The sequence below is a fragment of the Cololabis saira genome, chromosome 4, assembly GCF_033807715.1.
Source record: "Cololabis saira isolate AMF1-May2022 chromosome 4, fColSai1.1, whole genome shotgun sequence".
Taxonomy (NCBI): domain Eukaryota; kingdom Metazoa; phylum Chordata; class Actinopteri; order Beloniformes; family Belonidae; genus Cololabis; species Cololabis saira.
In genome coordinates this window covers 9403093-9416182 of record NC_084590.1, presented here as the reverse complement: position 1 = coordinate 9416182, position 13090 = coordinate 9403093, and the positions used below count along the sequence as shown (strand labels likewise).

The following is a 13090-nucleotide window of genomic DNA, read 5'->3' as shown; positions in this document are numbered from 1 at the left end:
GACTGCTTTTTGTGTGTTGTTTCCTGACAAACATGACAGAAAAAAAGAAGGGAAACAATCAGTAGTTTTCTTTATTCACTCAAGTGTTTACAAAATGAACTCAAGCCAAAGTTACAGTCAGCAAAAGGGCTTTTTAAAGGTGCTGGGCAGATATCAAGTCAGAAACATGTAGACTTCCTTGGCGATGTCGAGTGATGTGGCTGTTTTGTGTGTTTGAGGCACGCGGGTCAGAGAGAACGTCACTCTACAGTCTGGGTTCCACCTTTACGGCAGCTACACGACAACACGGCAACACAGAGGACACGGTTACTACACTACACGGCTGTTAAGTGAACACCACTTGACACGTTTGTCAGTCATGGAAACACAGACATGACACTGAACCCATGGCTGGCGCGTGAACGATTGTGACTTCGGTCACATCAGATTCCCATCTGATTGACAATTTGAATAAAGTCACATGTGTGTGAGGGTTATGAATGTTCTCTATGAGCGGTGCGTCTCAAAGGCAGCATCACTGTCAAACATTCCTCATAACACGTCTAGCCACTCAAAGCTGAGCTTACAAATAATACATTATATTGCTGTAACATGAAAGGTTATTAAGCATTACAAATCCCTCAGTTATAAGTGCATTTCTTCTTGGTATCTGTCTCATTACAACCATGGAGCCCCATGTGATGTTGCTGTTTCAAGTGTTTGTGAGCCAGCAGAGCCAGATCTAAACTCCCCCTCACATGGGACAGGTTATGGGACAGGTTTGAGCACAGCTCCATCGGTAGGACCGGGTCGGTTAGTGCTGCGCTGCCCCGGCCGGCTCAGTGGGGCTGGAACGTCTTGGCCAGGTCGTCCAGCGAGGACATCAACTTCTGCTCCTCCAGATCAGAGCTGTGGGTCCAGGCCAGGGGCAGGTGGGCCGGCACCATCCTCCGGTCTGGGGACACACACACACACACACTGTTAGCACCGCTCTATGCTGATGTTGCGTTTGTTAGCTGACTGTAAAGTCACAGTTTTAAAACACCAATTTCTCGGATTAGACTAATATTACACCCTGACGGGTCACAGCTTCTACCGGGGTGCTGCTTTGAACTGAAACCTGCAAATCTCACTTCTACTGTCACTGTACACTTTAAAATACTGCTGCTGCTGCTGGCATTGTGCCCCTGTACACACACACATATATATATATATATATATATATATATATATATATATATATATACACACACACATACATACATACATGACTGTCTCAGAAAATTAGAATATTGTGATAAAGTTCTTTATTTTCTGTAATGCAATTAAAAAAAAATGTCATACATTCTGGATTTATTACAAATCAACTGAAATATTGCAAGCCTTTTATTATTTTAATATTGCTGATTATGGCTTACAGTTTAAGATTAAGATTCCCAGAATATTCAAATTTTTGGAGATAGGATATTTGAGTTTCTTAAGCTGTAAACCATGATCAGCAATATTAAAATAATAATTTTCTGAGACGGTCCTGTGTGTGTATATATATATATATATATATATATATATATATATATATATATAAAGTATGTATATACACACATAAATATATATATATATATTTACATACACACGCACACACACAATAGATGATTAGACATTAAACATTCTAGTAGTGTATGTAAGTAATAAACAAAGTAATAAACTTTGTTTATTACTTATTATTCTGTAGATTCTACTACTTTACTATTTCACTTTGCTATTTTATTGTGATTTTATTTCATGTTATTATGTTATGTTATTATGTTTGTCTATGTTACGTCATGTTATATTACTTAGGCCACTTTAATTTTAAGACCTGAGAATCTGCCTTTCATTCATCCTGTAAATGAGTCGAATGACAATAAATTCTGTTATTCTGATAAGAATATTTATTTAAAAAAATAACACTTTAAATAATATTCTGCTGCAGCTTTGCAAGATTAACAAATAAATAATATAATCACAATCATAAATTAATTCCCATTCCTATTGTTGCAGTATAAGCCATCAAGAACAGGAATAAGGTACATTTGTAGGTTGTGCTGAAGTTAAGTGCCTCTGTCAGTTTTTTAGGCAAGTACCAATATTTTGTTAAAAAAATTGTAGAAGCTCAGATTTTGTTTCCAGATCTGTCGCTAGATTTTCAAACAGTCACTTCCGAAGATGCTCCGTTTTAAATACTGTTCATGATCATACCTGCTTGTGTAATTTTACACAAGAAAGAATCCATAAGCCATTTAAAATTTAAATAAATAACAAAGAAACACATATTATCATCCAAGTATCGCGTCGTAACAAGTTTCATTCACGACAGCTGCTATCATTTTGGGATCCACAGCAACAGAGTTGACATGAAAGCACCAAAGTGGAACAGATCCAAATGATCACATTGAGGAAAGGTTTTTCTCCCAGGACATCTTAGACATGTTACGTTTCAAGGCTTGTTCAGCAAGAACAGGTCACGCAGAGGTCACATCTGCAGCAGGTCTGACAGGTACGGGCCATGAACAGCACATGGATCCAGTGGCGGGCGGTGCATTTCACACTTAGGCCTTCAGTGATGTCCAACTTAATCAATAAATACCTTTCATTATGGTAGTGCACCAGTTAGCCATTGTGTCTGTGTCTCTCCTTTCTCTGTTATTCATTCTCTCTGTCTGTTCTCTCTTTTCCTGCTCTGCCCAGCTGGTCTTCAGCAGGAGGTTCCCCCTTATGATCCAGATCCAGGTCCAGGTCCAGGTTTATTCCCTCCTAAACGGGAGTTTTTCTTGCCACTGTTTGGCTTAAGGTTTTTCTCCCATTTAGGGGAGTTTTTACCTGCCATTGTTTATGTAATAATTGCTCAGGGGTTTATGTTCTGGTCTCTGGAAAGATCCTAGAGACAACTTGTGTTGTAATAGATGCTATATAAATAAAATTGAATTGAATTGAAATTGAATGCCAGCATTTATAAAACGGGCACTGGAGAGTAGTTAGAAACACACTTATACATTACTAGGCATTGCTTCACCTCAGTTGTGTACAAAATGGGTTATTAAAATGGGCACATTTTAAAAATCAACAAACTACATGGATCTGATCAGACATATGGTGAGATCAGATCCATGATGGATCTGATCTCACCATATGTCTGCGTCTCCGTTGAGCAGTGCATGGATCCTTAGTGGGTCGAGGAGGACAATGTGTGTCCATGTGCACACAAAAAGTGCATTTGTGTGCACTCACAGAGGCACTCCACTCTCCGGCAGTATCTGGCACCACGAGCAGCCCACTCCAGCTGCAGTGGACGGGAGCCAAACGTTCACACACAACACACACACACACACAGCACTCCCCCCACCCCGCCAACACACACACACACGGCACACCCCTCACCCGGCCAACATGCACACTTCTCCTCTCCTCTTCATCCAGTTTACTTCCACATGTTGGACCAAAGGCCCCATTGTTGTGTTTTTCTCCCCAACCTTAAAACAGCACAATGTAACTTTCAGCTTTTGTTGAGTTTGGCGGCTCCTTTGGACAAAATCGGTAGTGCTTTACCAGAAAGAACACTCCATTTCCCATGAGCACCAGCGCGTACTGCCAGAAAACTCCTGTCCCCGTCACTGCATTTGTTTTGATAGTGAATGAAATAAGACGGGACGGACTTTCAAAACTACTTTTCTGTTTTCAGCGGTCATTTGCAGGATGGATAGTGACGAGGTAATGTATCTATTTTTGGCTAAACAATATAATATGACGAAGTTGAAAAACACTAAGTTCAACTTGGTTTTATTAAGTTGTTTCAGCGAGATAATGCGCCCTACAAACTCATACGCTCTGCACCTTTTTCCTGTCACGTTTTTTAGAGGGACTTCGTCATAAATTAGTAGTCCAACATACTTACTGACAAAATAAAAAAATACTTATTATACTTATTATACTTATTATAAGCACAATTTTACAGAAAAATACTAGAACCCAAGACGAATCCCCTGTATGTGAAAACATTCTAATTTTGATTCTTATTGAACATAGAACTCTACATTTACATTTGTATCATAACAATTCTGTCTCTTGTTTTATCCTGATAAATCCCCATCGGTCGGACATCCCTCCTCGTCTTTCAGCTCACGCCAGCGAGTGAACGCCGGGCCAATGTTTATTTTTTATGTTTATGTTCATGTTCATGTTCTGGATCTCTGGAAAGCGTCTAGAGACAACATCTGTTGTATTAGACGCTATATAAATAAAATTGAATTGAATTGAATTGAATTTTTGTCCGGGCATTTAGCTTGTTACTCTCCCGCTTTCTTTTTCTGCCTCCTCCGATAAAACTTTTATTTTCTTGGGTTTTTCCGCTGCTTCGGCCATGATACCAGCTTCTGCTGAGCTCTGCGCTCCACGCCCCGCCCAGCTTTCGCCTCGACTACGAATGGGGAAGGAGGGGGAAGTGACGTATGCCGTAAAGCAGTCAAAGCCGTAAAAATGTGTAGTTTTTTAGTGTGGCAGGGTTCCTACCATGCTCCTCAAAGTTACATAGTGCCAGTGAAGGCGATACAGACCCCTCAGACCATGACAGAGGTTCATTAAACCTGTTGGAAGTTGATGTACCATCACAATGACTCTGGAAATATGATATTAAGGTGGAAAAGTTACATAGCGCTGCTTTAAAACACCGATCCACGACTGATGAAACGGTGTTTCTTTTTGCCACATACCCTGGTAGAAGCGGCCGCTCGGGTCCGGGGCGGCGGCGTCAGAGATAGCGAGCCACACCACGGTGTCAGCCCCCTGATCCGGGGTCCGCAAGCTGTCCTTCATGGAGCGATGGAAGTCTGGCATGGCGTTGGCCACGGCTGGGACGGACAGAGTGGTAGAACAGACAGACGACAGACAAAGACAGGCGTCACACCCCTGGACTCAGCGGGTTTATGGAAGCTCTCCACTTTGCAGACAGTTTCAGGGATACCTGGAGTGTCCACCCAGCCGGGATGCATGACGGAGAAGTGGACGTTCGTGTGAGCTTTAGCCAGCTGCTCTGTCATCACTACCTGCTGCCTCTGAAACACACACATATAAGACTCGGTTAGGATAGCTGTTTTAGTCACTCTTTACCACGTTAGTAAACTCCTCAGAACATCTGGGCTGACGCTGCAGGTTGATGCTGTCTTTTGTATACACAGGACATTTACTGTGATGTTGTTCTTTATTAAACTGCTTCACTTTTTCGGACTTTCAACACTGCTGTTTTTATGAATACGTCTGGAAATAACTATCTTTAGTAATTAGTTTGTTTCCCAGGTAGAAAAGCTAGAAGAGGTAAATAGTGGACATACAAAACTAATTTTTAACACTACGGCTCTGAAAAAGTCAATGCATCCTGAGTTCAACGATGACAGTTGGGCTTGTATGTTGAGCGTCCCACATAAATGTTCAAAAGAAAACAAATGAATTAAGTATTTGATCAATACTTAATACTGTAAATTGTTGTATTATATTTTTAGATGCATTGATTGACCAGTTTTGGTTGGATGGACTCTGACTGATATCAGCCGCTGTTAACAGATGTACTGTATTTGATTTATTTATTTATTTAGCACCAGTTCATCATCAGTGTTTAGGCTCAGAATCAGTCAGTAAGCAGGAAGACGGTCGCAGGGAAGCATGCCGCTCAACCCTCACTGGGAGAACATCATAGCAAAGGAACCAATTTGTATGTAAGAAAAATAAATCATACAACAACAACAACCAAAACATGTTCAACAATAAATTTAATAAACTTGAACAGCTGCACCCTGCGGATCGGACTCAATTGAGTGTGTTCACCCTGCAGCCTCTGCTAGCTGTCATCGTTGATCAAGCTCATGTATGCAGGTCAAGAGAGACTATCAAAACTGGACAGATTTCGTATTGACAGACATTTTAGGATTAACAAAGAATATTGTTGAATATATGTGTGTGTAGTTCTGATTACAACTCTCTGATGAATCTTTTCAAGCTTGTCAGAGATGTGTTCACTCGTCAGTTTGGCAGGAAGATAATGGCCAGCTACCTGACTGAAGAGAGGCACTTTGGTCAACCTCCGTTGTTTTGAACTGTGCTCTATAAATAAAGATTGAGTTAAGGCGCATCAGTGAGAAATATGTATTGAATTTCTCTTGTAGTGGGTTTAACTTTCCCCCCTTTAAGCGTAGCAGCAGAAATGTCAACCAGCAGGCTGACATGACACTGGAGTTGGGTTCTGATTCTGATTTTAGGGCAATGAGACCTCAGACCAGGTCCAGGTCAAAACCTGCAATATTTAAAATGCACAGATTCTGAATGAACTTTTAGATAGTCAAGAATATCTAACACACTGTTTTGGATTTGTGAAAATGTAAACAGGAGCCATTTCACTGACCTTTTACCGGTACAAATATTAAGATATTTTGAAAGCCGAACTTTTTAAATGAAAAATAACCGATCAGCTTTTTCAGCTACGTAGAACCTTCATCGTTTTGTTCAGTAAATCCATATCTAAACTTTATATCTATATTGAGGTAGTACAACTTTTGGTTGGTGGTGTTGAACTAAAAAAAGAAACTATTACTGAGGGAGAAAAACAACACACGTGGAAAATAGAAACATTCATGTAAGGCTGCAGCCTAAACCTGCTCAGTTAGCAGGTCTTACCTTGTGCTGAGCGTAGACCATGGTGCCGTCGTAGCGGCCTCTGTCAGACTGCAGGTTCCCTATCCGCAGTTTCTGCACCAGCATCCCCCCGGAGGTCACCAAGATCTGAACACAGTAGAACGAGCTTAAGGAGAGCCTGTGATGATCTTCATGAAGGTTTTGTGTGAATGTTGCTGTCGTTTTTAGTTCACATGAGACTGTTGGATGAAGCTGAGGGATGCCAGTTGTTTTCCTCATTGTACCGACAGAGCTTTTCAAGTAAGAAATGTTAGAAAGTGGCAAAAAAATGAACAACTGCAGCTTTCCTGAAGCCCAAAGGAGCAGCTTCAGACTTCACAGTGAGCTAAACCAAGATCCAAGGGTTCAAAATAGCTCTTTAAAAAAGTCTTTGTTATTAAAGCTACATAGACCAGACAATGCGGAACAAAAAAAGAGGATTTTATTTTTTCTTTAAAAAATAAATACTAACCACAGCTAATGAATACTATTTAATGGTCCATCAATACTTATGCATTAAAATGTTATTAAATCACCACTCCAGCTGAGTTGTCATCTTAAATATTTGAATATTGTTCTGTTATTGCTAAGTTTACTAAGGAGCCATAGTTGTGTTATCATTTGATCACCACAATATTATCTCCTCACAATAAAACAGCAGTTACCGGGGATGTGTTTCCTTAACTTAATACTTTTTTCCTAAATATGTACAATGTATTGTGGGAAGACTGAAGGCCTCGGGCCTCTAACTGGGGAGTGGTGAGCGTGGGGGTGTGAGGTCAGACTCACCACTCTGGGATCTGTGCTCTTCTCCAGCAGAGGGATGAGATTCTTGGTGAGGATGTAAACTCCTACAGATTAAGACATAACATCATCTTCCTCTCTTGTCAACATTTTCTTCACATCTCATCTTTAATTTTTCACCCACCGAGAACATTTAGAGCAAAGCTCTTCTCAATTCCTTCGGCGTTCACGTCCCTCTGACTCATGATGGAGCCGGCGTTATTGATCTGCATGGTGAAGACAGTAGAAAATCATCTCAAATCACATTATCTTTTATTCCCTGGTCTCTGTATGGCACACATATTCTTCTTACCATACTAGTGAGGGCTCAAAGGGTTTCAGCACCAAGCAGTACAATGATAGAGCTTCTTACCAGCACATTGAGGGTCTTGTACTTCCTCTTGAAGGTCTCAGCAAACTCCCAGACCTTCTTTGTCTCACACAGGTCCAAGATGTGAACGTAGATCTCCTGCAGCAACACAACCCGTTTACATGAATGAGGAACGCCTGGCCTTAGCAGCAGGTCAGTCTGAAAGCGTCCGTCATTAGAGGTGAGCCACACGTACTTTATTTCCAGTCTCCTTGACAATATCGGCCCTCGCCTCCTCTGCCTTGTCCTTGTTCCTGCACACCATGTGGATTGTTCCTCCTGTGGCAAGAGATTAAACCAAATCTTTGGTTTATGATTGTGCATTATAAATCATATGACTATGCAATAAAACACGAGTCTTATTCAGAACTAACTCTATCACCTCACGACAAGTTGACAAATATTTTCATAAAGATCATCTTGCAAACTCAAGCCTAAAAGCAGAAACTTGCCAGAGTAAAGGAGAAAACTGCCCCCCTGCTAACCACAGGACTGCACGGGTGCATGCACCCAGTCAGGGATTTTTAAAGGAAGGCTTTGTGTTCAGATGAGCTACTTAGCCATTTGATGGAATGTTCTTTTATGTACCGTATTTTCCGCATTATAAGGCGCACCGCTGTGGCAGAGTGGAGGAGCTGCAGCCACTCAGGCTGACGGGGCACAGGTGTGGCCCGTCAACCTCATCACCCTGCCAGCCTTATAAAGAGGACTGAGGAGTCAGACTGGGGCGGAAGCTGCTGGCGTGAGGTGCTTGTACACTGTGAGTGTGCTTTATTAAATAAAAGGGTTCTTCACAAAGCTCCGTGTCTCTCCATCCTGTCGGTCGGGCCCCCGTGGCACTCACCGTGCTACAACCGCATTATAAGGCGCACTAAATATCTGGTAAAATACCGTACTATAGTGGCTGGGGTTGAGTATCTACCTGATGGAGCTGCTACAGGAAATGCTACAAAATCCTACAGCAAATGCAAAAAAAAAAACCAAGAAGAAAAGTACCGTATGTCAAACTTTATTAACAAAATAAAAACCAGCTTTGCTCCGTCTCTTCAAAGTCGCCATTATGCGAGTCAGCGTCGCTGCTGTTGTCTTGAACGACTGTGACGATTCCTGACGTTTTTAGCGCCAACTACATTACCCACAATCCCCCTGACTACAGTAACAGAAATTACCGTAATGATCATATATAAGGCGCACTGCATTATAAGGCGCACCGCGGTTTTTTGAGAAAATTAAAGGCTTTTAGTTGTACTCTAAATGAACAATTGTATTATTGTTTTGTATTATTAATAAGAATGATTACTCTGTTCTTAATGTTAGTAACAAGATAAGTTGACTCGTATACAACCACTTGAAAATGAGTGCCTGCAAAACTGCCGACTGTTTATAATCCTGCCAACATCTGGTGACACAACATCTGTGCTAGTGCCCTGATGTGAATGCAACATGTCTGCACACAGAGCCAGGTGTATTACACTTGCACGTATCAAGATAAGTCTTGGTACAACATGTGTGCATGCATTCCTAGTGAAGTATCCGCCTATAGATAGAGCTACGTTAGTGCATATCTTTGTGTTCTTGTATCACAAATCTAAAACCTACATAAGAGCGAAGACTTGGCTGGTAACTCCATTTGTATTGAGACTGTTTGTATTAAAAAGATCTTACTTTGGTTGAACTGGTTTGAGTTTTTTCTCTGATTGCTTGTAACGTGGTTATCTGGCTGCACGCTGGTGGTCAGTGGTACAACCGTTAACAATGCTTTACTCTGTAGCACTTTCTAACTACATTTTGATGGGTTGGCAGAATAAGTGAGGTAAATATCACAAAACTAACCAACCTCTGAGGAAAGAAACGTGGCTGATCAACATTTGCAAAACTTCCTTGGTGATGACTTGTGTCTCTCTTTCTACTAATACTACTGATACTACACTTTCAACATATCGTCTTGGCACTTGTTTAGTGTTGGTTGTTGAAGTCTGAGTGTATCTGCTTTCAAACCCGGTGGACATGTGGTACCTTTCTTGGCGATGGCCATGGCGGTGGCTCTCCCGATGCCACTGTTAGCTCCAGTTATCATGAAGGAGCGTCCGGCCACGGACACTTCCAGGTCCTTCTCCACAAACCGCTTGGAAGCTGACAGGAAGCCATTCCTGGAATACATCACAGCAGTACTTAGCAAGTCAGTTTCAGTTACCGGTAGTTGGTTTATTCTGAAATTATTGGTTTATTCTGAAATTCTCAGTGTGTAAAGTTGAATATTTTTTGTTGTTTGGTTCTGGCTGGTTTCAACAATTTAAGGGTTGATTTCCATTACATCTCGGATCATTTTTGTTTAGATTTAGTTATGTTTTAATTGTAAGAATTGTATTTTATCGTTTTATGTGTGCAATGTTGGACCCCAGGAAGAATAGTCTTCACTGTAGTGAGGACTCATGGGGATCCGTAATAAATGAAATAGATTTAAAAAAATCACAGTTTAGGCATCACAACTGTTTAGTAACAGATCTGTGCCTGTGAAACCTTCCTCAGTGCTCAGCTCCACCCTGCACACACCCTGCCTACTGTACGTCTTTCCACAGCCCTACTGTACAGATACAATGAAGGGGGGGGGTGCCTGGCATCATCTCTGGGGAGAGGAGGTTTGGGGTGAGACTCCGGGCGGTGACAACATCGGGTCATGTCTACAGTATGTGTAAGAGAACATGTGTAGCACCAAGGACATCAATTCCCCTCATTGTCCTCGATGCCATTGTTGATGGCGGCAGAAGGGGGGATGAAGGCGACGGGCCGAGGAGGAGGGGGGTACGGAGGTTAAATGCCCGCTCTGTTCCATGGTGTCATGCAGAGAGCTATTAGTGCGGGGTCAGAGCGGGTTGCCGGGCAGCTCTCCGGGAGGAAAGATAACACAGAACAAAGGGGAGAGGGGAAACAATCACAAAAGCACCTCTTCAGACACACTTGGCATTCTGCGTACTGGTGAGGAAAGACGCCCAGGGCTGAAACCGATCAAATAAAACTGATAAGGCTTTGAGAGCCCCTTTGTGATTTAACAAACGATTCATGGTGTTATACGTCTTCTGCTGAGTCGCTCCAAACTTGAATTCCTATTCTGTGACTGAAGGCATGCTTCACTTATCCCCCTCATCTCTTATCACGGTCTGTTCTGTGCTGTTGTGGCAGGTGGATTAAATATATCAGTGATCACAAACTGCAAGCACAAACACAAATCTAAAAGTTGGGTTTAACATTTTCATGCACTGAATTCATGCAAAGATCCAGTCCTGTCATGACGGACCTAATCTTACCTAATCTAACCCCACTGAGGTGGATAGTTCATTCATGCTTATGTATTTTGAATTATTTGTTCTACTTTTTTATAAAAAACGTATTCATTTTTTAATGCCACAAACCTTTTCAGTAATCGTCCAGTTCTACACGATAGTTCTTGTCACATAGAATATTTAATTTCCTCTTGTTGCAAAAATATGTATATAACAACTAAAGTGGATCTGAATCTCTCAGCTCAAAGGTAGCATCACCTTATGTTTTGTTTAGTCAAACTAACAGTCCAACACACCCCAAATGTCACATTTATAATCACATGAAGCAAATACAAGCAGTTCTCACGCGTCAGAAGATGGTATCAACAAGTGTTTGATATGTCTTCTTTAAAACTCAATTAAATTACTCATAAATAGTCCAAATTAAATACTTATTTTTGAGGATCAACTTATCAATTGTTTAAGGGCTCAGCTAAAATGCTTAAATTGAGCTTCTGAACAAGTTTTTGACAATAATGGAGCCCTGTTCTGCACCATCCAGAGAAATAAGGGGAAAACTGCTCTCTGTAAATTAATTAAGAGGGTTAAATATGTAAATGCATCATTATATAATATGAAAGGTCTCTGCAGAGTCCTGGCATGCACAGAGGAAGCAGAGGAAGCAGAGGAAGCAGTGCAGGTTCTTACCTGGTGAACTCGGTGAGGCCCTTCAGGAACCAGGCGGAGTTGCGGTACAGGGACATGGTGCTGCTCTGGAAGTCTCTGGTTCTGACTCCTCTCCCCCTCTTTTACAGGCCAGCACAACCACGTGCACGGTGCACCCACCAGAGCGCGCTCCCGCCTGACCCCGGCGGACACGCGCACACTTGCGCGGATCATGCTGACAAGCTGCTTTTCTTCTCTGTCTTTCCATTTCTTTTCTATTTTTTTCATCACTAGCGTGCATATTTGCTCCTCGTGCTTAGAGCAGGACTTGTTTCTTTTTTTCTCCTTTTTTTCTTTTTTCTTTTTCTTTCTTTCAGGACTTGTTTTCAAATGTTTTTGAAGCAAACCCAACTGAGCAGATATGGACGGACAAAAAGAGGTGAACAAAACTGGGGAAAAAAAAATCAATAATGCCACACCCATATTTGATATAGCCTATACATTTCTGAAGCCCTCCAACAACCCATAATAAAAAAAAAAAAAAAAAAAAAAACAATTAAAATATGAATAAAAAATGAAATATATAAAAATAAACTCACTCAAAGTTTTCATAATGATAAAAACAATTATTATAGTAGCCTAACTGTTAAAGACAAGTGTTATGGGGGGTGTTACCTTTTTTATTTTTCCAAAACATTATCTATTTAGTTTTTACTGACTGTCCCTTGTAGTGAACACCGGGTGGTACAGGACTTACAGTTACAGTAAATAAACTATTTCCGGCTTAAAAAAGATCAAAAAAGTCAAATCACAGCAGATCGTAAATGGTAGCCTCAAACAGGAAAGGAGTTTTGGTTCTTAAAAACACACAGAAACATATTGCAAGCGAGTTTTCACCTGTGCAAATTGGATAAAATGTGAAAATAGTCTTCTCCATCACAACAACGCAGGATGTGCGCAAACTGACAACACAAAAGCAGTTATTGTTCCTGTTTTTACTCCCTCTTTATACATGTACTGGACTGGAGGGGGAAAGTAAATCCTTACAGTTAATAGCTGCTCAAACCCCTGCAGCTATCATCAAAAATCCCTCTTAATCCCTCACAACATTAAAGAGGGATTTTTCACCGTTCCTGTTTTCAAAACTGCTTCAGCTTTTATTGAGGTCATCCCACAGCGTCTGTGTGGGGTAAAGCTCTGCACTCTGACTGGGCCACGGCTCCCTGCTCTCCCCTGTCATAACCCAGGCCTGGATGGCTGTCTGTCTGCTCGCATTCACCTGTCCAGAGTACAAAGTTCCAGCTGCTCTGCAGCCAATCAGCAGCAGGAGCGCAGC

At 41.4% G+C, this 13090-nt stretch overlaps 1 protein-coding gene across 1 annotated transcript; it reads right to left on the bottom strand.

The window, feature by feature from the left end:
- Positions 1-53: 53 nt before the first annotated feature.
- dhrs12la (dehydrogenase/reductase 12-like a) lies at positions 54-11904 on the bottom strand. Its single transcript, XM_061718776.1, has 10 exons — positions 11797-11904; positions 9845-9978; positions 8025-8107; positions 7832-7927; positions 7604-7685; positions 7465-7526; positions 6679-6783; positions 4976-5066; positions 4725-4862; positions 54-934 (listed from the first exon to the last, which is right to left on the bottom strand). Exons 1-10 carry the CDS (start codon positions 11850-11852, stop codon positions 819-821), a joined length of 963 nt encoding a protein of 320 aa, XP_061574760.1. The 5' UTR covers positions 11853-11904; the 3' UTR covers positions 54-818.
- Positions 11905-13090: the final 1186 nt, after the last annotated feature.